This window comes from Leptidea sinapis, chromosome Z, assembly GCF_905404315.1.
Source record: "Leptidea sinapis chromosome Z, ilLepSina1.1, whole genome shotgun sequence".
Taxonomy (NCBI): Eukaryota; Metazoa; Arthropoda; class Insecta; order Lepidoptera; family Pieridae; genus Leptidea; species Leptidea sinapis.
Window position 1 is genome coordinate 18,813,608 of NC_066312.1, and position 26,099 is coordinate 18,839,706.

The 26,099-nt window shown below is 34.7% G+C and overlaps 3 protein-coding genes across 3 annotated transcripts; 1 reads left to right on the forward strand and 2 right to left on the reverse strand.

The window, feature by feature from the left end:
* The first annotated feature begins 1,246 nt into the window (after window positions 1-1,246).
* On the forward strand, window positions 1,247-11,284 carry LOC126978446 (uncharacterized). The gene is made up of 5 exons (XM_050827240.1): window positions 1,247-1,585; window positions 1,672-1,860; window positions 2,997-3,222; window positions 4,999-5,119; window positions 9,744-11,284. The coding sequence occupies exons 1-5, from the start codon at window positions 1,536-1,538 to the stop codon at window positions 9,926-9,928; spliced, it is 771 nt and encodes a 256-aa protein (XP_050683197.1). The 5' UTR covers window positions 1,247-1,535; the 3' UTR covers window positions 9,929-11,284.
* Window positions 11,285-12,686: 1,402 nt separating this feature from the next.
* On the reverse strand, window positions 12,687-15,944 carry LOC126978956 (uncharacterized). The gene has a single exon (XM_050828086.1). The coding sequence runs from the start codon at window positions 15,942-15,944 to the stop codon at window positions 12,687-12,689; it is 3,258 nt and encodes a 1,085-aa protein (XP_050684043.1).
* Window positions 15,945-18,276: 2,332 nt separating this feature from the next.
* Window positions 18,277-21,564, reverse strand: LOC126978442 (LETM1 domain-containing protein 1). The gene is made up of 3 exons (XM_050827234.1): window positions 20,901-21,564; window positions 20,042-20,330; window positions 18,277-19,486 (listed from the first exon to the last, which is right to left on the reverse strand). The coding sequence occupies exons 1-3, from the start codon at window positions 21,374-21,376 to the stop codon at window positions 19,163-19,165; spliced, it is 1,089 nt and encodes a 362-aa protein (XP_050683191.1). The 5' UTR covers window positions 21,377-21,564; the 3' UTR covers window positions 18,277-19,162.
* Window positions 21,565-26,099: the final 4,535 nt, after the last annotated feature.

Here is a 26,099-nt window from a genome sequence, read left to right on the forward strand (position 1 = left end):
TGATAGATACACAGTTGACACACGACTAAGGAGAAAAGTGTGCATACATTGTCCTTAAGCACACTTTTGCCGTTCCGTTATCAGACTGCGAATGATATGTACATGTATAGAACGTCTTTGAATAACATAAACATAACATATATATTGGCGAAATAGCTTTATGTATCTATTTGTGTCTATTAGTGATCAAGAATGGTATTTGAAATAGTAAGTATATCTGAGTTTTACTAAATTCAGTTTTAACTGTCATTGGTAAAATTGGGGCTAACGGAGACACAGCGAGCTAGAAAAGGAAAGCGAATCCATTGTCACTGTAACCTACTTTGTTGTACAATTCGGAAACAGTCAGCCACGCTTGGAATTAAATCCTTTGTATTTTGTATATGAATTGATCTAGTGCACGCACACATTGACTTTGATTTGTCAATATATGCGTTGGTGACGCACTATCTAACTGGCAGGTCTATACGCTAGTATATTCAAAGTCTATGGTCAAGAGTGCAGAGCCTATCTGACGCCCACGTCCACCAGCGACGAGCCCATAAGGCACTACAAGTTAGCAGATTGGAAATTGGAATAGAACGTTTCCTTGTTGCATACTACCTTTGCAAATCACAGCCCTGAATGCGTCAGTTAAAGCAGTAGATGAACACATAAAACAGGCGTATCGAACCTGGGTTGCAAGCGCTAAATACAAAAGATCTGAACTGGAAAGTTCTGAAGAGAAAATTTATGAATGCAAACAGATCTAAACAGATAACTATTAGGCGATAATTCGCACCTACTAATGTAATAATAATAAGCAACAGAAATAAGTGCTTTTTTTATTTAGTGGCACGGGGTGCAAGTTCATGGGGAAGAAATAAGCGATGATCACTAAACACCCTCGTATATTTCATCTCCTTTGCCAATAAGAAATTATCCTAATTATTTTAATGCATATGTTTCTCAAGAAACTTTCTTCCATGTGCAACCAAAAATTGCAACGAACATCTATCTGTGGTATCACAAGGTAGATAACCTACCTACGTACTATTATACAATGGGAAAAAATGTTTTTTATTTTGGTAAAATTTATATAATCTAATAAAGATCTAATAAATATTAAAATCTATAAAATCTGATAAAAATCCCTAGATTCCTAGAGCCGTAAAACAAAACAAAAAATGACAATTGCCGGCTCTAAATGCGTCAAGTAGACAGTAGTACGGATTTCGGATCTGTCACCTCAGAGTACCTACCTACCTACATATGTAGGTAGTACCAATTCACGATGCAAGGCGGTCGTATAAAAACAAACTAATAGTTTGAAAAATTATGGTTTTGAGAGATATATTAAAATTTAACACTATTTCTCTAGACAGTATTACACCTTAGCTGTTCAGACACAAGTCATTAATTAAAAGTGATACTATCCATATAGGGTTTAGGAAGAAATGTGAAAACATCATAGATTATTTTTCGTGTTTGTAATAATATATCTTCCTATTTTACTATATTATAATGGGACAGAGGCCTTGAAAAAGGTTGTAAAAATGCATAGAATACTCCTTTTATTTTTATCAGTTTGTACCCTGATTCTGTGGTGTGTACTTCTGCGTTTATCAATTTTATTCTGAAATATTACTTTGAGCGTGTACCTTACTTTGATAAATATATTTTTAATTGCAGCATCATGAAGTACCCAACGATATTCAGCTTGGATTCGGATGCTATTGTGATACCATTTCAGATTTTTAATATTGGTATTATCATTCTGAGTTTATTTCTAAAAGTGCCCCAGATTTTGAAGATGCGGAAACGGCGTCAAATTCAACTAAAAATGTTGAGCATTAAGCCAATTATAATGGAATTGACTGGGTAAGAAGATCTTTTATGCGACCGCTAGATTAGTGTACTGAGACCGCCAGATTAGTGTACTTTAGTTATTTTCACAGCATCATGACATACTGTATATTACTATGGGGTCATGCTGCTGACATTGATATAGTGTTTGCACTGCAAAAGAGAGCTGTTCGTGCTATATATCAGCTTGGTTATAGACAGTCTCTCAAAGAAAAATTTAAAGAAATAAATATTATGACTGTTTATTGTCAGTACATTTATGAAAATTTAATATATGTTCACAAAAATTGTCACCTTTTTGCTCTTAATAGTGATTTTCATTATTATAACACTAGAAATAAGGGATTGCTTGTAACTAATTCTATAGTAGGCTTCATAAGATACATAATAGCTTTAAGGGTAAATGTATACACTTCTACAATAAAGTCCCAGCCACTGTTCAGGCATTATTTATAAATAAATATAATGTTTTATAAAAAAATGGCTCTGTCGTAAATCCTTTTACTCCACTGCTGAATATCTAAATGATCGGACAGCCTGGGACTAGATTATGATTATTTTATAGCGATAGAAATGACTGTACAATATTGTATAATATTATTGAAAAGAGCGCAAAAAAAAAGAATACTGGGAGAGTTTCTTGCGCCGCTTCTTCTCTCTCAGAGCGCCATTTGTTTCCGAAGCGGTAGTAGTATCTAGTAGTATAAGAAATGACATCAAAAAGAATTCTAAAGGAATCAATTTTGAGAAAATAAATACCTTTTATGCCTTTATACCATTTAATTTATTTTTAATATAAAAAATAGTTTTACAGTAACCTCGAATGTTTATTATATGTTATCAATATATGCCAGAATTTGTAGTAATTTTTTTTCAGCACCCAATTTGTAAATGATTAAAAAATATTAATCTTATACAACTTTTTGTGCATGTTAAATTTTAACATTAACAATTAATAATAGTTTTAAGGCTATTGTGATGAAGATTTATATTATATATATTTTTTATATCTGCCCATGTAAAAAGATCAAAACTTTATACTGCAAAGCAAATCAATTGAAATAATTGTATTATTCTTATTTTTAATAGTATGTATACATTTTTATAAACATATAAGCCTAGTATTTAGTACTAACTCAATTAATTTTCAGGTATTCCTTAATGACGTTGTACAATTACAAAAATGACTATGCCATTTCAACCTACTTGGAATATCCAGTTATACTGTTGCAAGTATACTTTATGATATATCTTGTGCTATGTGCCAAAAGACTTTTGAAGCACAAATTCACAATATCAGGCATAATTTTGTACTTTATTGGTGCAATTTCATTTTTGATGGATTTGATACCAAAGGAAACTCTAACCTTTATTGTGGTAAGTTTGAGAGATTTATTATATCTTCAGTGACATTATATTATATTACATATTTATTATATATTAGATTATATCTACATTTTTTTTATGGAATAGGAGGACAAACGAGTGTACGGGTCACCTGGTGTTAAGTGATCACCGCCGCCCACTACATATGTAGCTCAGACCTGTGTCACAGATGGGTGTTCATATATTACCTACCTCCATTCACTACCATCCTTTACTTTGGTTACATATCTTGTTTCTTCCACTCTCATACTCTAATATTCTTGTTTCTCTGTGAAATATATCCTCATAGTGGAAAATTTGATCCTATTTTTTTTTTTCTTGTTTCTAATTGGATATTATCATTAGATTTGATTCAATCTGATGTCCTGTCCTTTTTTCTTAGAACATATTATAACTCATAAAGATCGGATGTGGCACAGACTATTATAATAAAATAAATATAGATAGACATAAATAATCACTTTCACTTGGACCTTCATAAGTACCTACTGTATGCAAGGTCATTACTGAGACTTATACTTACTTTATGTCTATCATATTGTCTCTATTTTCATGTTATATTGTGAGTACTTTTGTGTACTTGAGTATGTGAGTACTTCTACTTTGAGAATGACAGAAATATAGAATAGAAACATCTATGAGATGAATTTCCAATAACTAATAACAATAACAAATGAGACACACTTGGTCATGATAAATTTACACAATAAACCATTTTGACACCACTTCCGAAAAGTGCAGCATCAATGGAAAGAATTGGCAAAAATGTCACTGCTACTCTTTTGAATCAATTTTTACAGCTTCATCTGTTTCAAATTTTGAATATAATTGTTGGAAAGTGATGCAACACACATGTGTTGTTGTCCAAAGTTTCAAGTTTTGTGAAAAAATAAAAATTTAAGTTTTCATTTACAATGAATCTCAAGAGTTATTGAGAACATGTATTATTTCACATACACTTTAAATAAACTAGGATGCTACAATCACCTGTTGTACCGCTTCACTGTGGTGTATATTTGAGCGAAGCGAGGTAAACTAAGTCTGTGTACAAGAACAAAACAAAATTAATCCAAACAAAAACAATAAAAAGAATCTTTTGGAATTTGGTGCCATGACATGTGAGAAAACATGAGGAATTAGCGCTTTATTTGGTCACATGAGAATTTCTCTTTTTTTTTAAATAAATATAAACAGCGCATGCTAATTAAGATTAATTGGTAAATCATGTTTGTTTTTAATTATAATAATTGAATCAAATCCAAATTTAATATTCTGTCTCAACAATAACCCAGAAAATATCGAAAGCTTTCTATGAGTTCAATTTTTTTTTATATCAGTCCACAAATGGCTGAGAAACATTTTAATACAGAAATCAATTGGAGTCATCTAGTGGGAGCTCCGCTCAATAAAGATAAGAATTAAATATTTAAAGATTCAAGAGAGTAGTAGGTGCAAAGGCTAGAACTGTTGTCTCTCATCTGGGAGCTGCTGGTTCAATCATTTAGTTTCTGTGAAGGAAACACTGTGTAGAATTCTATCCTAATAAACATCACACCTGCAAATAAATTAATAAAGTTTAATATCATTCACCATGTTAATTTAACGAGCTATATACATTGAAATAAAAAGCAGTAAACTACTTTATAAATTTAACTTTAATGTCACATAAAAATTTTAAGTGTTAAATTAATAATGTGTTTGATCTGTATTTCTAAATTACTCAATTATTAACATTTTCAAGTATTTACTTTACCGTTCTGATTTCAGCCTTTCTGCACACCACTTAGTGGATTCGCTAAAGTCTCATACATCATGAACATGATGAAAAATGGCAACTCCGATTCTATTTCTTGGCTGACCTGGACCATTTCCGTGATAACAAACTTAGGTGAGTAATAAATAAAGTTTGATCCATCTGAATAATAATAAACAACTTCATCTATCATAATAATTTTTGTACTACATCAGGGGGACAAACAACTAAGGTATATATCAGAAGTTATGAATATATAGATATAATAAATACATCAGAAGATATATGTAACAATTAAAGGTTGATGAATGATGTTCATCAGCACTTACCTTCACTGCTTCTGTTGCTAGCAAGTCAGATCATGAACAGATTTTGCTGCTATAATCCTCGCACCTACTTCCATTGCTTTTCACTATAAACATAGACATTTCTAGTTATTAACAGATGTTAATGATATCATTTTATAGGTATATTGGATCTTGTACTGAGATTTAAAATAGTTTGTTTTAAATTCCCTTATTTTAATTTGTTGTCTATCTCAAGTGTGTAGTCTTCATCTTATGTAATTTTTTTTTTATAATAATACTGACACTCTTACATAAATTATCTTGCCCCAAACTAGGCATAGCCTGTACTATGGGTTCAAGACAATGTTATATTTAATACAATATACTTACATAAACATACAGATATACTTATAAACATCCATGACTCAGAAACATACATTCACATTCATCATATAAATGATTGCATCTACCGGGATTCAAACCCGGGACCTCAAGTTCATTAGGCAGGTTCACTAACCATATATTATACTTCATCTTTCTTAGATTTTTTTGTGTTTCTTTTCTTGTGTGTCTTGAATGTTACAACTTTTTCTGTTATAATTTTTTCTCATTGTTCGGCGCTAGTTGTGAATAACCAACTATAATGTGTATTTAAGTTATTTCAACACCAGTAGATTTCCAGTTATCTATTATAGTTTATATTATAGTAGAGTCTGGCCTCCTTCAGGTATACTTGGTTTATGAAATAAGTTGCTGAGTCTTATAATGTTTCACCCCAGTTCTTTAAAGCATAGCCATATTTTTGGCTAAAGTCTGATGACATATTGCAAATACTTAAAGAAGCTTTTAATTTAGAGTGATAGAAAGCCTTTTGAAAGATGATTCTATTTGTTCTGGAAATTGGTTATCATTCGACCATTGCATCATTAACCTAGCACAAAGTTTTTGTATTGTCCATTATCACATTCAATGTAGCAGATTTAGGGACTTGTTTAGCGAATATCTGTGAGTAAATTATTAAATCAGAGAAGTCAATAAGAATATTATTCTGTAGCCATGATGATGAGGGGTGCTGGGTTTGTTTTTGTAAGGAGCTAGTGTCTAAAGATACACAGTCAATTTGCCCCTGTAAAACAGGCCATCAGCATCTGTGTGAAATGGCCATCTTGTCTGCTCGAATTTGGAGACATAATAATAAACAATTGGGACATTACACCATTCACAGGTTTTTAAGTATTTACTTTACCATTCCATTTGTATGTTTATTAAGAATGGAGGTATTAAGCTGAATATCGTAAATAATCATTTTTCTTAAAATTATTATAAATATTAGGTAGGTACCTTACCATCTTTTTCCATTAACGCATTTACTTTTTTTCTTATATTATGTAGAATATATAAAATATCTTCTAGTGACATACTTTTAGTTATAATTATTAGATGAGGATTTTGCCATTTATATTTTCTCCTAGTAAATTGAACTTCTGACATTACTATTGGAGAATAGATATGCATTGCATAATAATATACATACGGTTACGTAGAATGTTCTCGAGAAATCGATATATATAAAGGGCGTAAAGAGTTGGAGTTGTTTATAAAAACATGTTCTTATTGTTACTAACTACTACACTGTTCCACATAACTCTAGAAAGATCTATATCTGTATACTAGCTGCCCCGACAGACGTTGTTCTGTTTATATTAAAAAAAATTCTTGCGGGTAGAATTTCGTAAATTCCTGCTGTAAAATAAGCTGACCTCTACTCGGCGAAAGAAATATTCCTACCAAATTTCAAGTCTCTACGCCTTATGGTTCCAGAGATATATGGCCGCGAATTATTTATTGATTAATTCAGCAAGTGAGCCATAAAGTGACCCGTCTAGACGACACCTATACAAGTGATCAGTAGGTATAAGTAGAAATAAATAATTTTCGGAATTGTACTCGTGTTTTCCAAACCCTGCGTCCTGATTCGGTGATCTGAGATTTGGTGACAGAAGCTGAATGCCAGTTATAAACCGCAAACAGAAGAGGGAGTGCGGATGACGTCAGACGGCTGTGGATGCATCGCGAATGGAATCACATCAGCCGGGACGCGTCAGAAGGGAGATGACCTCTGCCCCTTCGCCAACACGCTCCGTCCATGTTCCAGCGTCCAGTGCCTATTGCTGTACCTCCATACACACCCAGATACCATTACGACTTCTGGGGGCTTCCATGGGTTAGGTAGATTAGTTATTACTTTGCTGGCTGCTATGCAGACCATACAAGACAGGTTAAAAGTGAGCCAACGAGAATGGACTGTTCAGTTTCGGGAGAGTTAGTGCAGGGCAACAAACTAAAACAGGGCTTTGTATTTTGTAACTGTTGGTGTGAAGTTCGTAGGGTTTCAAGGAGTGTTGGATATTGTGAAAAAAGATGCCGAAACATACATGAAATTATAGCACCCATGCGATCAAATTAGAACAACTGGAGGAAATGCAGAAGGCTATAATTGTGGGTTTCGCCGTTACTGCAACTACTGGAGTTGCAAAACACAAACTTCCCATCTTCGAAGGTACTACAGCATGAACAGCTTTCAAGCAACAGTTGGAAATAATTACTAAGTCAATGGATCGCAAAAGTAGTGGGCCGATTTGGTGTACCCTCGGACTGTACAGTGATCAGGGAAGAAACTCTAGTCGGCGTTATTCCAAGAGAGGTGTAAGAAAAACGAGTACCACCCCAATGCATCTACAATCTGTCGACATCGTGGAGAGATTCAACTAAACACTGAAAACTCAAAGTCGTCGCATCGGCAAGATTTGTATCTATACATGTCGACACTTCTATTGTCCAATCTATCTGCTCTCTACGAATCTGCGTCATTGTATTATAAAATTATTTAAATTTGCAATATCGTTGAGACGCATCACTTCCGTTGTTGTTGTTGTTCTCTTGTTGTTTATTTAGGTGAATGACGGATAGGTGTTTCAATAAATATATTTATAGGAGTATATCTTTATGTAAATACGAACTGAATGAGACATTTGCATCATGAAAGGATTTTTTTTTGTGGGCGTTGAGCATTTTTCTTTGGTAAATATTACTAAATGAAAGCACTGTTCATTAGTATTTTTTATTATTCATCATTTAGTAAATTATACCTCTGTAAAACCAGAGTTTACAGGAAGTGTTGCACAGACAATGTAAGTAACGAGAGCTATATAATATACTGTCTATTAAGTAAGCTATGACACTTTTACTTATTTGTAAAACGGTTTTAGAATCCTAAAGTAAAAGAAATGAAACATTGTGATTTCTAAGTAATATTAAGAGTAGAGGTGAATTTATGAAGCAATTGGAAATCTAAATTGTATATCAATATTGTTTTCAATTTATTTATTTTGAAAGAACTTGATATCGTGAAGAGGTACAGGCGAACCTTCAGCGTTTAGATGAAACTCTAAAGAGTAATTCACTTGAACTAATTATGCAGTGTTCATCTAAGTTCAGGTGTACTACAACTATACCTATTTCTAACGCAAACAAGAAATCTTCTGTGTTCTGGTTTGATGGTGGAGCTCAATATTTCAATCCACATGTGGGCCTGCTTCAGAGCTTATATTTTGTGGGTGACCCAGCTAAAAGTATCATTTCGTATGGAATCTTGTTAACACTTTCCGAAACATGTGTATGCCGTATGTATTCGCCTGTTTACTTCAGTTAAATTTTTCAATGTTAGCACGACGTATTTTTGGCCACACGTTTTTCAAGAGATTGAAAAATGTTAATGAAAAGTGTATCACTTAAGTACGACAAAGTTAAAAAGGTATTGAAAAAAATAAAAAAGGTCCCATCAAGATGCGACAAAACCTTGTTTAACTCACAGTAAGGTTATACTGTCAGGTGGTATTGGAAGGTCATTTTATGAGTGGTTGTGCCATGTTGCCTCCTAAGGGACAAAACCAAATTAGGCCGGCAACACCGGAGAAATACCATTCTCCCTCGTTAAAACCGATGTGTGTTCCGGAGAGCTGTTTGACCTGATTCCTGCCGCCGAATTCATTCGCACAAAACGCCACTAATTATGAATTAATCCCCACCATCTGGATGTGTGGCGTTCCTCCATAGTGTGGTTTTCAAGGAACTTTCTTCCACTTATGATCAAGCTGTGGAATGACACTCCTTGTGTGCTATTTCACGCCACACCACACACCATGTATCCGACACGGGTATCTTCCAAAAAAGCGCGTACACTTTTGTAAAGGTCGCCAATCCTCTTGTGATTCCTCTGGTGTTGCAACAGAATATGGGCGGCGGTGATCACTTAACACCAGGTAACCGGTACGCTCCTTCGTCCTCTCTTCCATAAAAAAAGAGAAGTTTCAAAATTTCTACAACAATGTACATTCATCAACTTTTCTATTCAAGTCACTTAGGTAGTGACACAAGATGGCAAAAAGTAATATTATAATGTCTCGTTTCAGGACGCCTGTTATCAGTAATCATGTCATCAGGAGATCTGAACTTGCTGATTAACTACGGAATATCTGCAGTTCTAAGCGCCGGTGTCCTCTCCGCAGCGATATATTATCAAGTATATCCGCGCCGTGAACCTATTGCGACCCGCCGCACTGTACCCTCGGTTCGTCGCCATTACCACCTTGACTAAATCTATTAATAAAATAGATTCGTTCCAATACAAAATAATACCGTTTTGTATAAGTAGTAAGTTCTTGCATTTGCTATTGCTCACGTATCATACTTTCGTAAATAATTCAAAATATGAATCCTTTACACTCGTGTCTCACCTATGTCCTCGTTAGGATTGTTACACTAAGCTTATTGCAAGTAAATAATATTATGTATTAACTAAGAGAGGCCGTGCACTAAACTATAAAGATGGAGTAGTGCTGTAGACAGCTCAATAATAATTATTCTCCACTTTCTATACCAGAAACAGTGTGTCTGTATAAAAAATACCATACATAATGAGGTTTAATATAGTGTGTGCGGCCTAACTTACGTAATCTCAATTATCATTAATGTTTAAATATATTAATTAATCATAGTATGTAGGTACGTTTAAAAATATTTATAATAAGTCTATTATTCTTTGTGAATATCTAAATTTAATGTCGTTTTAGTGTATCATATGGGGTTTCAACACATCAATAAAATGTCAGATAAAACACTTTTTTTTTCAAACTTTAGGTGTGTTATTACAAGGCTTACTTCCACACTGATAGAACATGTTGTGGAACATTCTAGAAGGTTAGTCGAGCCATATTCTGCCTAACAGAAAACATATTGTTTTGTTGGCCAATAGAAAAAGCATGAGAGCAACATAAATGTTCACCATCAAATATTTAATAATTTTAACGACTTGTGTGAAAGCACCTCATTATGACTTACTCACTAAACATATACTCTACATTTAAATTAAATATTATATACTAGATTCACTGCTGAAAATGCTATGTATTACGGTAGCATTTATTAATTTGCTCAAATATATTGACGATGTCAATAGTATTGTTATTATTCATAAGTACCTAACTTTCAAATTGTATTCAAAATAACATTTTCAATACCAGTTACATTATTAGAATAGAGGCTTTTAAAATGTTTATCCGACTAAATATAATCAGTTATTGTGACAAAAAATTGTAGATATTTTGTTATTGAAATACTTTTATGTTATTAAAATTTAATTAGGCTGTCGGTCTTTTTCGGATAGTTTCATCCAACTAGTCATTATATTGTTTTCCTTTTAAATATTGATATTAACCGCCATGTAATGGTGGACATCTGAGGGGTTGTTTACTGTTTACATTATTGTTCTATTTTTATAATTTATTGTGTAATATTTTACGTTTGTTTACTTACTTCAATCCCGAGAATCGTTTTGGTTTTTATTTAACTTCAAAGTTTTATTATATATCATATTTATTAGTATTATTATAGCTATTAGTATGGCTTAATCAAATGTATTCTTAATGTGGAATAATAAACGAAAGTACATAAATTATGACTTTTAAATTTGAATCTATTCACCTACTGTTTTATTAATAAACGCAGTGTAAAGTTGCTCCAAGTTTAAAATTACTTCTCCCTGTCATGTAATTCTGTAGTGACAAAGGTAAGATACAGACAAAAAGTTTTAAACTTGAAATAATTTTACTTCGCGTTATAAACCCGTTTATAAAACAACACAGCTTAAGTTTAGATCCTAAACTAATACTATAAAGGAGACAAATAATTTGTATTACGTATTGTGCAATTTTTTAAAATACTTCGGAGATAGCTACATTATCAACACGCCGAAAGTATTTGACAATCATATTATATAAAAAAATATTTTGAACTGCAGCCTTTTGCGACTAAAACTTAGACCCAGAAGTAAATCATTATTAAGGTTCTACTTAATTTAAACTTCAAGTATAGAGTTCATGCATATCATATTTAGTAGTCAATTGTTAAAAGCATATATATATGTTAATTAGAACTAGAACTGCCAACAGACCACAATTTAAGTATAAATAAATAAACGATAAGGAGTAAAAATAATCACCTTTTTTTCAGTAGGTGGTTAATCTGAAGAAAGTTTTGGTATTACAGTGATAAGGTTGATGTGACAGAGCCAAGTTGTGTGTTGGGTTAAAGGTTAATTAAAAAAATAAAGGTTATTTGCATTTGTGCAAATCCTTTAGATTGCATGAACCACGCTTAAACTCACACAATTATCGATAATGGCATACAAAGGTTTGATGTTTGTTTTTTTATGGAAGAGAGGAAAAAGATCAAGCCATAGAATTTCTTCACGATGGGATGGCAGAACAGGTCTTCATCCTATAGGTATTAGTCCTATAGTAGTACATATACAACCTCATCGGGACAATATTTTTATAGCTTCAATCATATTATCTTTGGTACTATTTTTTATTTGGGACTTCGGCTTTGGTGATAAATGAGTTCGAGGTATGACTGTAACCAGGAACACAGTCATAAAATGCATTTATTTTCTCAAAATTGATTCGTTTAGAATTCATTTGTGATGTAATTTCAAAAACTACCACCGCTTGGGAAACAAATGTCGCTCTGAGAGAGAACAAGCGGCTCAAGAAACTCAAAAACGTGATGTTAAATAAATTACACACCTATACTTAGTCTGACCAAAAGTACTGGTACAATTATTCAAATAAACAAAATATTACATTTGGAATCTATCATTTTTATATGATTGTTCATTGAGTTTTCTCATTTTGGCGCCAATAAATCGTACAATATTTTAATGGAGTGAGGGGATAAAGGGTTCCATACTATCAGCGGGTACGAATTTGACTTTTTAAGTAAGCGATGCTTGAGACGTATCTACATCGATAAAATAGAATTAATTAAAATATAGTGGAGTTAACATATAAACAAATTTAAGAATCATTAGCTTTTAATTCAAGAAATCTTTCCAGTATTCTTTTTCCGGGCGATAAATTGACATTGAATGAATGTGCGGATTCCATTTTAAGGTGGGGTCTGTTTTTTGGATTCGATTTTATCTTTTTCAATCGCAAATTTGAATATTTATTCTTGGTCAATAGTAAAGCCGAACAAAGAACTCTAGGGGAAGTATTCTGTGATGACGAAGAAGACAATTTTGTCCGTGGTGACGTTAAATTGGAGCCATGGCGAGGAGAGCTAATATAGGATGGTTCACACCTGTAGACGTCATGAGAAGCACTTGGCAGTGCAGGTAGTTCGTCTTGGTCCGTTAAAATTACTTCATCATCACCGTATATTTCTCTATTGATTTCTATTAAGCCTTCAGGTTCCTGTGCAGCAAAACTGGCACGACTCGCCATTTGGTGCGCTCTACGTCTTACTCTAGCTTTAACTTGTTTAGCAACACTCTCAGAACCCAATAAATTTATATTTCGATCAATGTATTGGCAAATAGCTTCAGCCTCTTTCTCTGGTGAAAAATGTGCATCTCGGAAAAATCCATAACCATCACGTAAGTCTCGGATACCCTCAATAATAAGCCACGATAGTGTAAATATAACGAACGACAGTGTAGATAATACTGCTATGGCTGTGGTGAAGTCTGGACCGGTAAAATTATTTTTGTATTTTCCGGTGACGCCATAGGTAATAATGTTTCGGGTTCGCTTATTATAAAATGCTCGACATGTATAAAAACCTCGTATATCATCATTAGTATCGAAAGATACTCGGAGCATTCTATGGTTATCTAATATGGTAATATTTTTATTATTCAGTGTTCCGTTTCGAATTCCAGTGTCCAGATATAACCAATATCTTGCATGATCTCTTTTACGTATATTTTTTGAGTAGAGACATGTCAAATTAAGTTTATTTGATTTGCCCCATGATATTTCTTGGTATATACTGGATATGCTAGCAGTTCGAGATGACAACTGTATATTTCTGTCCTTATAGCGTTCTAAGCTATACTCATGCAAATCCATTTTAATATTATTAATCGTTAAAGATGCAATAATTCCTGAGAAGTGTGTGGCATCTGCAAGGTCTTTATCGTGAATAACAGGTGATACACCACCAATAAGAAACTCATCAGTACAGTTTATTTCATTAGGTCTCTTAATGAAGAAATCTTTTCCTAATAAGTTATTATAAGAGCAACGTTCATTATCAATGCTATCATTATTATTCTTAAAACTTTGGTTATAGTTGCCTATTAATTGTATATGAAGCGGTTCCCCTCCATTTACATGTGCTTCGATTTTATTTGCATTTCGTTTTTTTGATAATGACAAATCAAGCCATTGGTCAGGCAAGCATTCTGTTGTGCTCATGGCTTCCAGCATAGAATGACCTACTCTTACTTTAAGTTTTATTCGCATGTTCTGCAGCGACATCAAAATCCAATTACTGGTTTCACTGTCGTAAATAAACATAATTACGCCACCATCTCTATTCGGTTTTAAAGTTAACTGTAGATGCCAACTTTCATTACACGTATTAAAACAAGGAATCCGTAAAAAGTAACCGTGATCTAAATTTATAAAAGCTTCTTCTATATTTGCCTTGTCGTATATCATATTAGATGCTGACAATGGATAAAGGTTATTTCTTTTCAGAAACTGACGCTCTTTTCCTATAGTTAATTTTAAAGGAATAAAATTAAGTATGACTTCCTGGACAGCTCCGTGAAATCTCTCACCAGTAAAAATGTTAATACTATTACTATCTAGTTCAGGATCACATGAAATAGTTTCACTAAAAAGTACTTGCTCGCCATTCAACCTAAGCGATGCAGCGTCACAAGTAAAAGTTACCATTGCTGTGTGCCAAATAGCTGGTTCGATGGCGGTAGATGAACAAATCCTTGGTAAGCTGCATAACTTTGATGACCCACTAACATCTAAGCATAAATGCCATTTATGTAAACTAAGCCTGATAAACGGAAAACTTAAAAAGTCCCTACGCATTAAAGTGCCTCTTGGCGACAAGGGCATGAAACGAATATAAAAATGAAGATATTTTGAACGTTTTCTCAAAAAATTGAATTGTAAATAAGAATCTCCATTAAATAACGCAACATCTCGAACGTACACATCACATGGTTTTAAATGACAAGTCCCAATTTCAACTCTTGGACCATAACAGTTTGCACCCCCACCAAAAGGGATAGGGCGCGTACAACATCTAGTTCTGATCCGCTTCCCTGCACCACAGGCTTGTGAGCAAGGCCCCCAGGATCTCCAACCAGTCCACCCTCCATCGAGTCTACATTTTTTTTGAGAGCAAACCTCCAATTCGTCGTGTGAACCCCGGCAATGTGTTCCCCATGAAAAGGATACCCGTGGTAAGTCATTTTCTTTACATGACCTATTGCGTCGTCTTACTCCAAAGCCACACTTTTCTGAACAATGTGACCATGGGCTCCACTCACTCCACGAACCTCTTACCGAAGGTTCCAAAATAGGCTCATCAATTGCACATTGATCACCTTCACATGATTGAAATTGCAAAGGATCTCCTGAACAAACGAGTCGACCATCTGAAGGTGGAGGTGTATCACATTTTCGTAATCTCCAACGTGAGCCATTTCCGCAGCGAGCTCCGCATGCTGACCAGGCACCCCATGAACCCCACTCTCCTTGTACGGGACAACCTAAGTTATATTTCACACATTGCAGAGCATTCCATAATGATTCCGTATTTAGTTGCCAAGTGTTATCATATGCTAAAGTAGATTCTACTTGTTCATACAGACAATCTGATTGCAAACAAAGTTCCATTAAAACGGGAACAGCCTCTAATTCACGTATGGCTGATATTCTCGATGCATCACGATTTGCTAATCTTCTAAAATCATCAACTGTGCAATTGGTGAAAAAACAGGGTTCAAGTTGTTGATCCGTACCAGAACATGGCAATCCGTCATGTGATGCCGGTGGGTTATTACACTCTCTTGATCGTTTACGATAACCTACGTTATCACATTCCCCTTGGCATGCGGACCAAGAGCTCCAAGAAGACCATCCACCATCTATGGGACAATCTTCATCAGAATTAATGCCTAACTCACATTCTAATCGCCAAGAAGCATAATTTTGCTTATTAATAGGTTTTTTCGATTCTATTGAATCGAATTCAACATAAAAAATAAATATAAGATTATAATAATATCTTATATTAATCATCGTTCAACGTCACATACAATTGTGACCAAAGAATATACTACTCTCTAACGAGAGATTGTGACATAACAATATAATTACCTGTAGATAAGCTGTATACAGAGGAAATAAAGGTAGGAGAGGAAGGATATATTTTCATTTTTCAAAATCAATCAAAACGAGCAATTTCGGTTATTTCAAAATATCACAGATATTGCAGTAGGTACCTATTACTATATATAATATCAATATATATTTTCCCACTCAGCATAATACATTACATCAGTATAATACAATAATTTATCAGTGGGAGGTTCCTTTGCACAGGATGCCGCCTAGATTATGGGTACCAAAATGGCGCCTATTTCTGCCGTGAAGCAGTAACGCTAGCGTAAGTAGCTGTGTTTCGGTTTCAAGAGCGCCGTAGCTAGTGAAATTACTGGGCAAATGAGACTTAACATCTTATGTCTCAAGGTAAGGAGCGCAGTTATAGAGACAGTCAGAATTTTTGGGTTTTACAAGAATTCTGAGCGTTGTAATGGGCAGAGCGTAGGCATGTTTCGAATACTATCATAAAATAAATCCAAGCTGTGCAAAGATCTATGATGGTATCTAAGTCTGACCGAGATTGTAGGTACATACATAGCCACACAGACATAGACCACACTTTATAATAGGTCCACGGGCAGTGAGTGAGAGCATAATATACCTAATATTATAAATGAGTGTTGTAGTGTTTTACTAGAAAATTGCAGCACTTTACTAAGTGCATATTAAAGTTTACACGAAATCTGTTTATGTCACGATACACAATATATTTTTTCCAGCTAATCTTCGACATAGATGGGCACTTTTTTTGACGGGACTCTCACGAGTTATATTATAGAGAGTAGGTAGGTACATAGGATACTTTTGTTTTAGAAATTTTTTATAATACTTAATTATATTAATGTATATAAAATATACATAAGACGAGCGGGTTTTATATATAAGCCATACGGGACACCTGATGGTATGCGATCACTGCAGCTCTCTTGTACAGATACTCTCTTGTAACACCAGAGTAATCATAAGAGCGTTGCCGACCTTATAAAGCACGGTACAGTTAAAGTGTTCTATGTCGTACATATGCATTGGAATGTGGCGAGTGAGAATCGAAATTTAGGCTCCGTGGTGAGAGACAACGGTGTAATTTTATTGCGCCACAGACGCTTCGAAATTCAAAAAACGATTCGAAATTCGACGGCCCTAAAATACTTAGAGCAAGCGATGCGGTCGACCTAGGCTCTTGACCACGTAAATCAATATCAAGCCGAAAATATTCTTTTATGTCTATATTTATATAGTATCGCAGCACGCTCATCTTCTCACCAATACAAAAGGAGCCAAATGCCAATCTCGCTGTACCTTGATTCAGTTAGGCCCAAAAAATCTAGAAAAAGGGTAACAGAAATGTTTGTGCTAATTCATTCAATTGTGGAATGCCAGAGTATTCCACAAGCACGCATGTTACAAGAAACTTTTACCCACATACAGACACCTTATAGAACCATCCACCGGCTTTTATATTCCCAAACCGATACGACTTAGAGCATACCACTACCACAAATTCAAATATTCAAAAACAAGCGAAACGGTATGCCTCAGACCTGAGAAGTACGGTCGCAACTCAGCGGGCTTCTTTTTTTTGATAAAAATTTGGTTACAATTTAATAGCCTAATAAAACTTTTTTTATGGAATAGGAGGACAAACGAGATTACGGGTCACCTGGTGTTAGGTGATCACCGCCGTCCAGATTCTCTTGCAACACCAGAGGAATCACGAGAGCGTTGCCGGCCTTTAAGGAAGATGTAGGCGCTTTTTTTGAACGTACCCATGTCGTATAGTCCCGGAAAGACCTCACAAGGAAGGTAATTCTATAGCTTTTATTTTTTAATAGTCTGTTGGTCGCTCCATTCCCGATCTGTGGTCATTTATTCTATAGTAACCTTCACCACATAAACGTTTTTTAACAATTCTTTTGAATTTCGTTTTCATTGCCCCAAAAAAAACTCACTAACTCGACTTAGCAGAGTAGTATGTACTATAAGAATATGTCTGTTCCTGGTGTTAGCATTATGGTAATCACAGTTTCTAGCAAATTCACTTAAGTGAACTACTTGCCCAGTTGCCCTTCATAAACTTAATTTTGTTATCAATTAATTATTTAGTATTCCCTAAAATGTCATAGCTTGTGTGATGCCCGCTGGGATTTGATATTCATAAGCGTGATTCATTGAGATATCAAGGAATCTATATTTTTATCACCGTTACTTTTAAAAATTATGTAATTTGAAATTCATTAAAACAACTTAACAATTAGCAAAACTTTTAATAAAGCTAGTCAATCAACAATCAGTAATAATTAATACAAATTATATGAAAGAATCTGACTTATAATTGAATGTCCAAAACAAAGAAGAAACACACAGAAAAATAACATACCTCATAAATCAGTTGAAAACAAATTTTACTACCAGATTTATTTTAACTGTAGCAGTAAATTCTGTTACAAATAAAAACGTTTAGTCACATATAAAATACTTCTATTCAAAAAAGCCATCAAGTGTTTAATGTGTATCGCCGGGAATTTAAGAAATAAGTTTGTGGCACATCTTTATTTTTGAAATAATTATAAATCAAAATGTAATATAATAATTATAACATAACAACACTTTTAAGTCTTAAGCTATCAAGCCCAGAATTTTAACATTTAAAATCTCCAACAAACATATATAATATATTATATCATTAAGCTGATTTTATATATCAGCTCAAAAACAAAAATAAAACAGTTATTCATAAATAATTTCTTAATTTTACATATTTTTTTAGCTTGAAATTTTTACATTAGATTGTTATTAATTATATAATAAATACATTTTTAAAAAATACCATAATATATTGTTTTGTGCAAAAAAGCCATAGTGATGTCATTACTGAGATAAAACTGAGGATTAATCAATTGTATTGCAATATGTCCAAAGTTCAAATTATAAAATAGCTATCTTTCATATAAACCCTTTTTATGGAAGAGGAATACAAACAAGTGATCAGTTCACCTTGAGATAAAGATCTCAGCCACCAACATTCTGATGCAACAACAGAGGAATAACAGAGTATTGCCGGCATTGCAGTCTACATCAAGTTTGAATTTGACTAACAAACGGATGTTTTTTACTTTTCAAAGATAATAAATGATCTAGTAAATCAACACCCAGTTTTGTGGGTGGTTATAAGCAAAAAATATTGGACAGTGCAGGAGTAACGAATATGAGTCTTTATCTACATTCTGAGAAATATTAAGCCATTGTATTAACCAATCCCGCATATTTTGATTTGTTAAATGACTACCGTTCAATCCTCTGATGTGACATGCATTTCTTAAATTATCTGTTCCAAGTTTTTCCACCCCACCTTCTCTTATAATGGCTTTGTCCATTTCCAGTAAAATGAATGCCCTATATTTTAATTTTTTTCTTCGTAGCAAACCTTTCTTTAAGCCATGCATCTTCAGTAAATGTCCCTATAAACAAAATACATACCAGCAAATAATTAATATGAAGTTTTATTACTAAAATTTTTGATGGGGCTCTCACTTAATTTAACAAAACAATATGTCAATTTTTTTTATATAAAACTCGTCAAGTGCTCCATTATCTTGTTTATATACAATTAATAAGTTTTTATTTTATCTTGTTTCCATTATTGTTAATTGTTAACTTTACTTTTGACTATAAAATTTCAATGTATACAAATTACTTAATTAATATAACATAACATAATATTATTTCTGTTAGTTGCAGATATTCATTTAGTTTGAAAACAAATATGATTCTTTTATTAGGGGGTATTTCTGTAAAACATTGTAACCTGTGGGATGTACGTCTTAAAACTACTACAAGTACAATGAGCTGTTAATATAAATAATGCATAGTGCTTCTGGAATAGTGGAAGTGCACATACACTTTAATATATATTACTGCAGTGAAATGTAATGTAGAGTAATATATTTGGAAGATTTAAAAAAATACATAATATTATTATATATTTATTATCTTGATGTAAAAAATCATCTTACCAGGTGGTTATATGACAAAGATGATAAATGGTAAGGTTCTTTAATAAACAGTTCCTTGCAATTTAGTATATCAGACACTGAAGGATGAACTCCGGAACCAAGCAGAGCAAGAATTCTCTCCCACTTTTTTTTAATTTCAGTATCAGGTATTGCATCCATTTTTGCTTGCAATGATCTTAATACTACTCTATTGTTTTTCAACCTTTCTGTTAAAATTTGTATTGAAAATTCTGCTTTTTGTTGTATTGACCAAAAATGAGAACATAATAACATTTTTGGCTTTAAAAACCTGAAAAATAGACAATAAGTATTAAATTGGTTAAGCAATAATATAATATATTATTTACATATTTAAAAATAACAGAAGAGCACATGTTCCATGGTTTATTGCTAACACCAAAATCCCTGCTCACCTAAATAAGACTAATTACCAATATAATATGAGCAAGAAAGACATTAAATCATATATTGTGTTAAGCCCAGTTTAAAATATACATTGATTAACATTTGAAATTTTGGATGGAGGTCTTCGCAACATTAAAGATTGTGCAATTGAAAACATAGGCGCTAGCAAACAACTGCATTTTACTTTCGCTATAAAAAGTTTTAGGAATAACCTCATGTATATTATTCTCTTATATTAAATAACCCATAATTATTAGTTCCTTAGCAAGAATGTTTTGTTGAGGATTAATAATTAGGTAAAAACAGAAATATTTTCTTCAAATAATATAACATTTTTAATACATAAATAATATAATATTTTTATACACTTTTGAAATAATCATGGTGTGTTTCAACAGAATTATAGTACATGTGGTAATACTATCACATGAGTTAATAATTATGCAATACTTACGCTAAAGGAAAAATGATGTAATTACCAAATGGTATAGCAGATAATATGAGAACAGGAGCTATTCTCCACATGTCTGATGGCATTTTCTCATAAAGCTCAATATCTTGTCTACTCATATTTGAAAAACTTTGATCTTTAACTAAATTAATCCTTAAGGTGATGTATCTCTTTAGGTCTCTTAAAAATTCTTTCATACCGACACTAAATACTCTGTACATCTTTACTGCTGAAGGAAATCTTGTTTCTAATACTGAAGAATACTCTTTGACATAATCCATGTAACGTTGAACAACATACATTCTAAATTTTTCTTTCTCTTTTTTTATACTTTTGGTGTGTTTTCCTCTGTTATCTATTTGAAACCTAAATTTTTGTAACAACACATAATTATTATAGTTCGTATTTGAAATCATAGAACTACTGCGATTACCCTGGTATAATATTCTTGAACTATTGATTATTCTATAAAGAGACATGGTCTTCACCAAACATTAATTTCGTTGGCAAGTAAAGGAGTGCTCTTTGATGTATTTACGTAACTATTATTTATTGATTTACATTTTACAAAGTATTTTCAAAAATTACACGAATTAAATCAAAGAATAAAGCACCTATCTAAAAGAATATTTTTATTTTTTACTACACTCTACAGTACATTAGACAATGTCATTTTTTTTTGGTTTATTCGTCCATTATCAATAGGCAAAAGGTTCAGGTCCTTACAGCCAAGCCAAATCTCCAGCGATGTCTTTCTTGACCTAAGGTCTTCGATGCCAATTTTTTGAAACAGAAGCCAAGATTAAATGAGTTACACTGATGAGTAAATTTTCTTTTTCAAATGCCTAATAAGTACAGCCCATAATATTATGTCGGGCTGTCCTCATACGCGGGCATCCCTTAATGACGACCTTATATAAAAAACTCATCTATGCTCGTAGCTCAATAGCTTTTCTTATATTTTTTTTTATCTAAGTCGGATCTGCAATCAGTTGCAAGACTATAAGCGGATGAGTTGGGTGAGTATGACGTTTAGACGAAGATAACAGTGTCTCATCTGCCTTCCTATAACACATCCTTCCTTTTCAGCCTTTTCATCGCTCCGGAACGGATTAGGAGATCATTAGCCAGGGTATTTGGGTGAACCGAGACCCGATCAGCGTATTTCCTTTTGAATGTATCAATTTCTGACTGAACACTGGGAACGCCAAGATCTCGTCAATTTTGGAAAACCATGAGGCACTTGTGATGGTACGCAGGATGTTGTTTTGCACACGTTGAATGAGCATGATGTTGCATTTACTGGCAGAGCCCCCCAGTGGTCCGTAGGTCCAGATGGGCTTCAATACAGCATGGTAGATTAGAAGCTTATTGTCAGTAAACAGGACAGAGTTTCTACCCATGAGCCAGTGAAGGTTTCGGAACCTATGATTAAATTCCGTTTCTTCTTTATGTGAGAAATGCAGGTGAGTCTTCTATCTAAGTTAAAGCCTACATATTGCACTTTCTCATAATCTGGTCGTACATGAGAGCCAAGTTTGACAGGAGGGCAATTTCTCCTTCTTAAAGTGAACGTGATGTGGTTCAATTTTTGAGCACTTGCCTGGATGCGCCATTTATTCATCCATGCATGGGTCTCGTATTGGTGTTGGAGCTTATTTTAGCCTGTGCTGGGTCTTCATCGCTTGCAAGGTAGGCTACATCATCGACATATGTTGCAACGGTGACGTCTTCAGATACCGGTAAGTCTGAAGTAAATATGTTATACATTACGGGACCAATTACTGAACCCTGTGGAACGCCGGCTTAAATTTTTTTCATAGCGTAGATCTGACATTTCTCTTGGAAAAGCCTGTCTTCGAGGTAGGACTTAATGATGAGGTAGAGAGTCCAGAGTTCCCCTCCTGTTATGAATTTGGTTCCAAGTTGAGAAAAGTAGTCTTCAAACATTTGATAGGTTATTATTTATTAATTTATGCTTAGGTGGGCAGTAAACGGCGGAAAATATAATCGGACCTGGTCGGTCATCTAGTCTTAGGGTAGGAGCCTGAATATGTTGGGTAGAGTATGCCTCCAGAACGGTATTCTTAAGGTTTGATCTTATCACTATTGCGGTACCCGCATGAGCTTTGCCTATGTCAGGATGAGGCATAAAGTAGATGTTGAAATCCTTCATTCGGTAGAGATTATTTTTTGAGGAATGTGACTCGGAGATTAGAACTATGTAAAGATTATTATTTTTAATTACTTCTTCAAGTACGTCATTAGGTTTAGGACAGTACCTACCTGTTGAATGAGTTGGTCTATCTTTTCGGATTGTTTTATTAAGATTTGTTCAATCCGACTTTGTTGAGGATTGGATTCAGTTTCACAGTCAGTGTTAGGGCTGCCTCTATTTGCTGCAATATAGCTTCGCTTGTCGCGGAGTTGGGTGGGATTATGTGGTAGCGAGGTTTTGTTGGGGTGATCCCGTGGTTCAGTTGGTTTAGTTAAGTTGATGTCGTTCATAGAAGGTCGAACAGAGTGCTATCTGTTTTGGTTTGCCTTTCTGGACGCGATTTCCAAATAAACCTTTGTAGTTAGCAGGTTGGTCGCATGTGCACAAAGCACACTTTACGGGAAATTTGCGGTCTTTCTTTGAAGAATCAGCGGTCTTATGTCCTTCCCCACATTTAACGCATCTATAGGACCGCATGCAGTTATTTTTGCAGTGACCATATTGCTGACAGCGCTGGCATTGAACAATTGTTTTGGCTTTTCGAGGGAATTCTATTATGACTCACTGGTGGTGGATATACTCTATATTTTTCACAGCTTTGTTGTTATTATTTGGTTCCAAATTGACGAAAATTGTAAAAGGTGGAGTTTTGTCTGGACCATAACGAACGTTAATTATTTCTCCACGGACTTTATTACCAGTAGCTTCTATCGCATCGATTATTTCACTATGAGGTGTGGTATAATGAAGTTTCTTTATTACTATGCGATATGCCTTCTTTTCTTTTGTCGTAAATGTGTGACCTATCAAACCTTTTGCCCTTATTGCCGATATCAGATCCTTGTAAGTTTCCGGGCAATCTACAAGAACTCGCAGTAAATTTTTGTTTGCTATTCTTATTTTAAATAGTTTGGCATCACATACTGATTCTATAAGTTTTGACTTTCATTTCATTTACGTCTTCTATTTCATATAGAAAAATAGGCGGAAGCTTATTCGTTTTCAGGTTCGGTGTGGAGTTCTTCTCATTTAAGGCTAGACGAGAAAACCTATTTCATAGTGGCACGGGAGTCCTGTTTGGTGGTGAATTGCTTGTTCTTTTTCGCTTGTTAGTACCTGGCACCCGCTGCCAGGGTGGAGGTGCTTGCTGGGTGCATGGGTTGTCAGTCATATCCAATATTTCTCTTGATTTTAGTTCTGGTTGGTTGACTGATTTAGACATATTGCTAAGAGGAGCTGAGCGTGTTCTATTAAATAGTCGGGAATGGAATTCTTGTTGAGTGAGGGTTTTTGATCGATTTTGGGTGAGGTGGTTTTATTGTTGTCGTTCATATTTGTTTTTATTCCCACGAGTAAGGTCGAATTTAGTAGTCACTCTGAGGTTGACGGCTCTTCCTGAGAGAAGGCATTGGTTCAACGACACGTCGCCCAGTGTGTCGAGGTTGGTCGTGAAAGACTAAGTTAACCTATCAGTCATTCATCCTATTAGCGCGTGCCTTACTCGCGGTCCGAGTGGCGAAACTCAGACCCCCGTTCCTGCAAAACATGACCGCACGTTTACAGCCTGGGGTAGCCGGTTAACTCCGGTTTTTCTGTCGGGGTTGTCTCCTTTATCTAAAAAGTCAGTTTTAAGGCGCCGACATTTCTCCTGTGCCCTTCATACTTCGCTATTACAGTCATGAGGTAGGTGAAGATGTGTGACACTCATAAGGGAATGTAACATTGCCCGGGGTAGACGAACCACCTGAAAGTTCACATGGATCCAACCCGTTCTAGTTCTGTCGACGCCTGTACGCCGACAGAACTAGAGGCAGCGAGGACGTGAATAATCGGAATGGATGATGCGCGCCAATAGCCCAGTGCCACACACCTGGGCTTACACTATTGGCTCTCAGCATTTAGTTGTATATCCTCCAGAAATGATAAAAATATACACCACCGGGGCCTGACATCATCTCTGGCAATTTTTATTAGAAGCGTGGGGCGTCTCGTAAAGAGATCGTGCTAGGCTGGATGGAGAGAAGATCACTAACGATTTAAATATCTGTTAGTCCGTTAGGTTTTAGGTCGGAAGAGACTACGGAGTGAAAGATGCGGGAGAGCAATGCAGTGATGTTTGTAGGTAGGTATGTTTGTATGTATATTTGTATTGATGTGTGTATGTATATATGCATGTGTGTATAATATGTGTGTGAATTAGTTTAAGTGAGTATGTTATGTTATATAGTATGGGAGTGTTTGAGTGGGTAGTGTTTGTGCAAATATGTTAGTTGTGCTTTGCGTGCATGTGTGAATGATTGGAGGACGAGGACAAATCGGTGTGCTAAGAAGGTGTAGTACTTGAATTATTCTAATTTGCGGGCCGTTGGCCATTGTCAAAAAGATGAGTCCTGACGGTTTGGTGTGCGTGATCACGCCTACGTATCCCAGGTGGTGTTTCTGGTATCGTATGGATTATATAGTCGTCCAGGTTGACTTGTACGTATTTGGATCAGAGTTATTGGTTACTGGGAACTGTATATACTTGTAAATTTGTAATCCTCGGCTTTCACTTGCGGGCAATGTTTCTTGTCGCACCAAAAACATCGACTACGTGTTAATACAATGTTCTTGGCTTACTACATCTCCGTAGTCAACTAGATCGCCTACCTCGCGACCGAAATGATTTATAATAGCCTAAACACATGGTCGGATTTGGTACGACCGGACCACGGAAGGTCCAGTGGGGGTAGGGCCGAACCTATTGGTGCGAGGTGGACGTCGTACTCGATACTAATAGTACTACGGGTGATACTAAAAATAACTTTGTGCGATGGATAATGCGACATACCCTCGAGTTAGTTCCTCTACCGGACCGCGTCCGATGGTTCGGCCATACCAAATCCGATCATGTGTATAGGCTATTATGAAGCGGTGAATGTTGTCGTGACAAACCCTTTGACGCGAGCCCTTTTACCGACAGTGATGCGATGTGCAATTTTCTG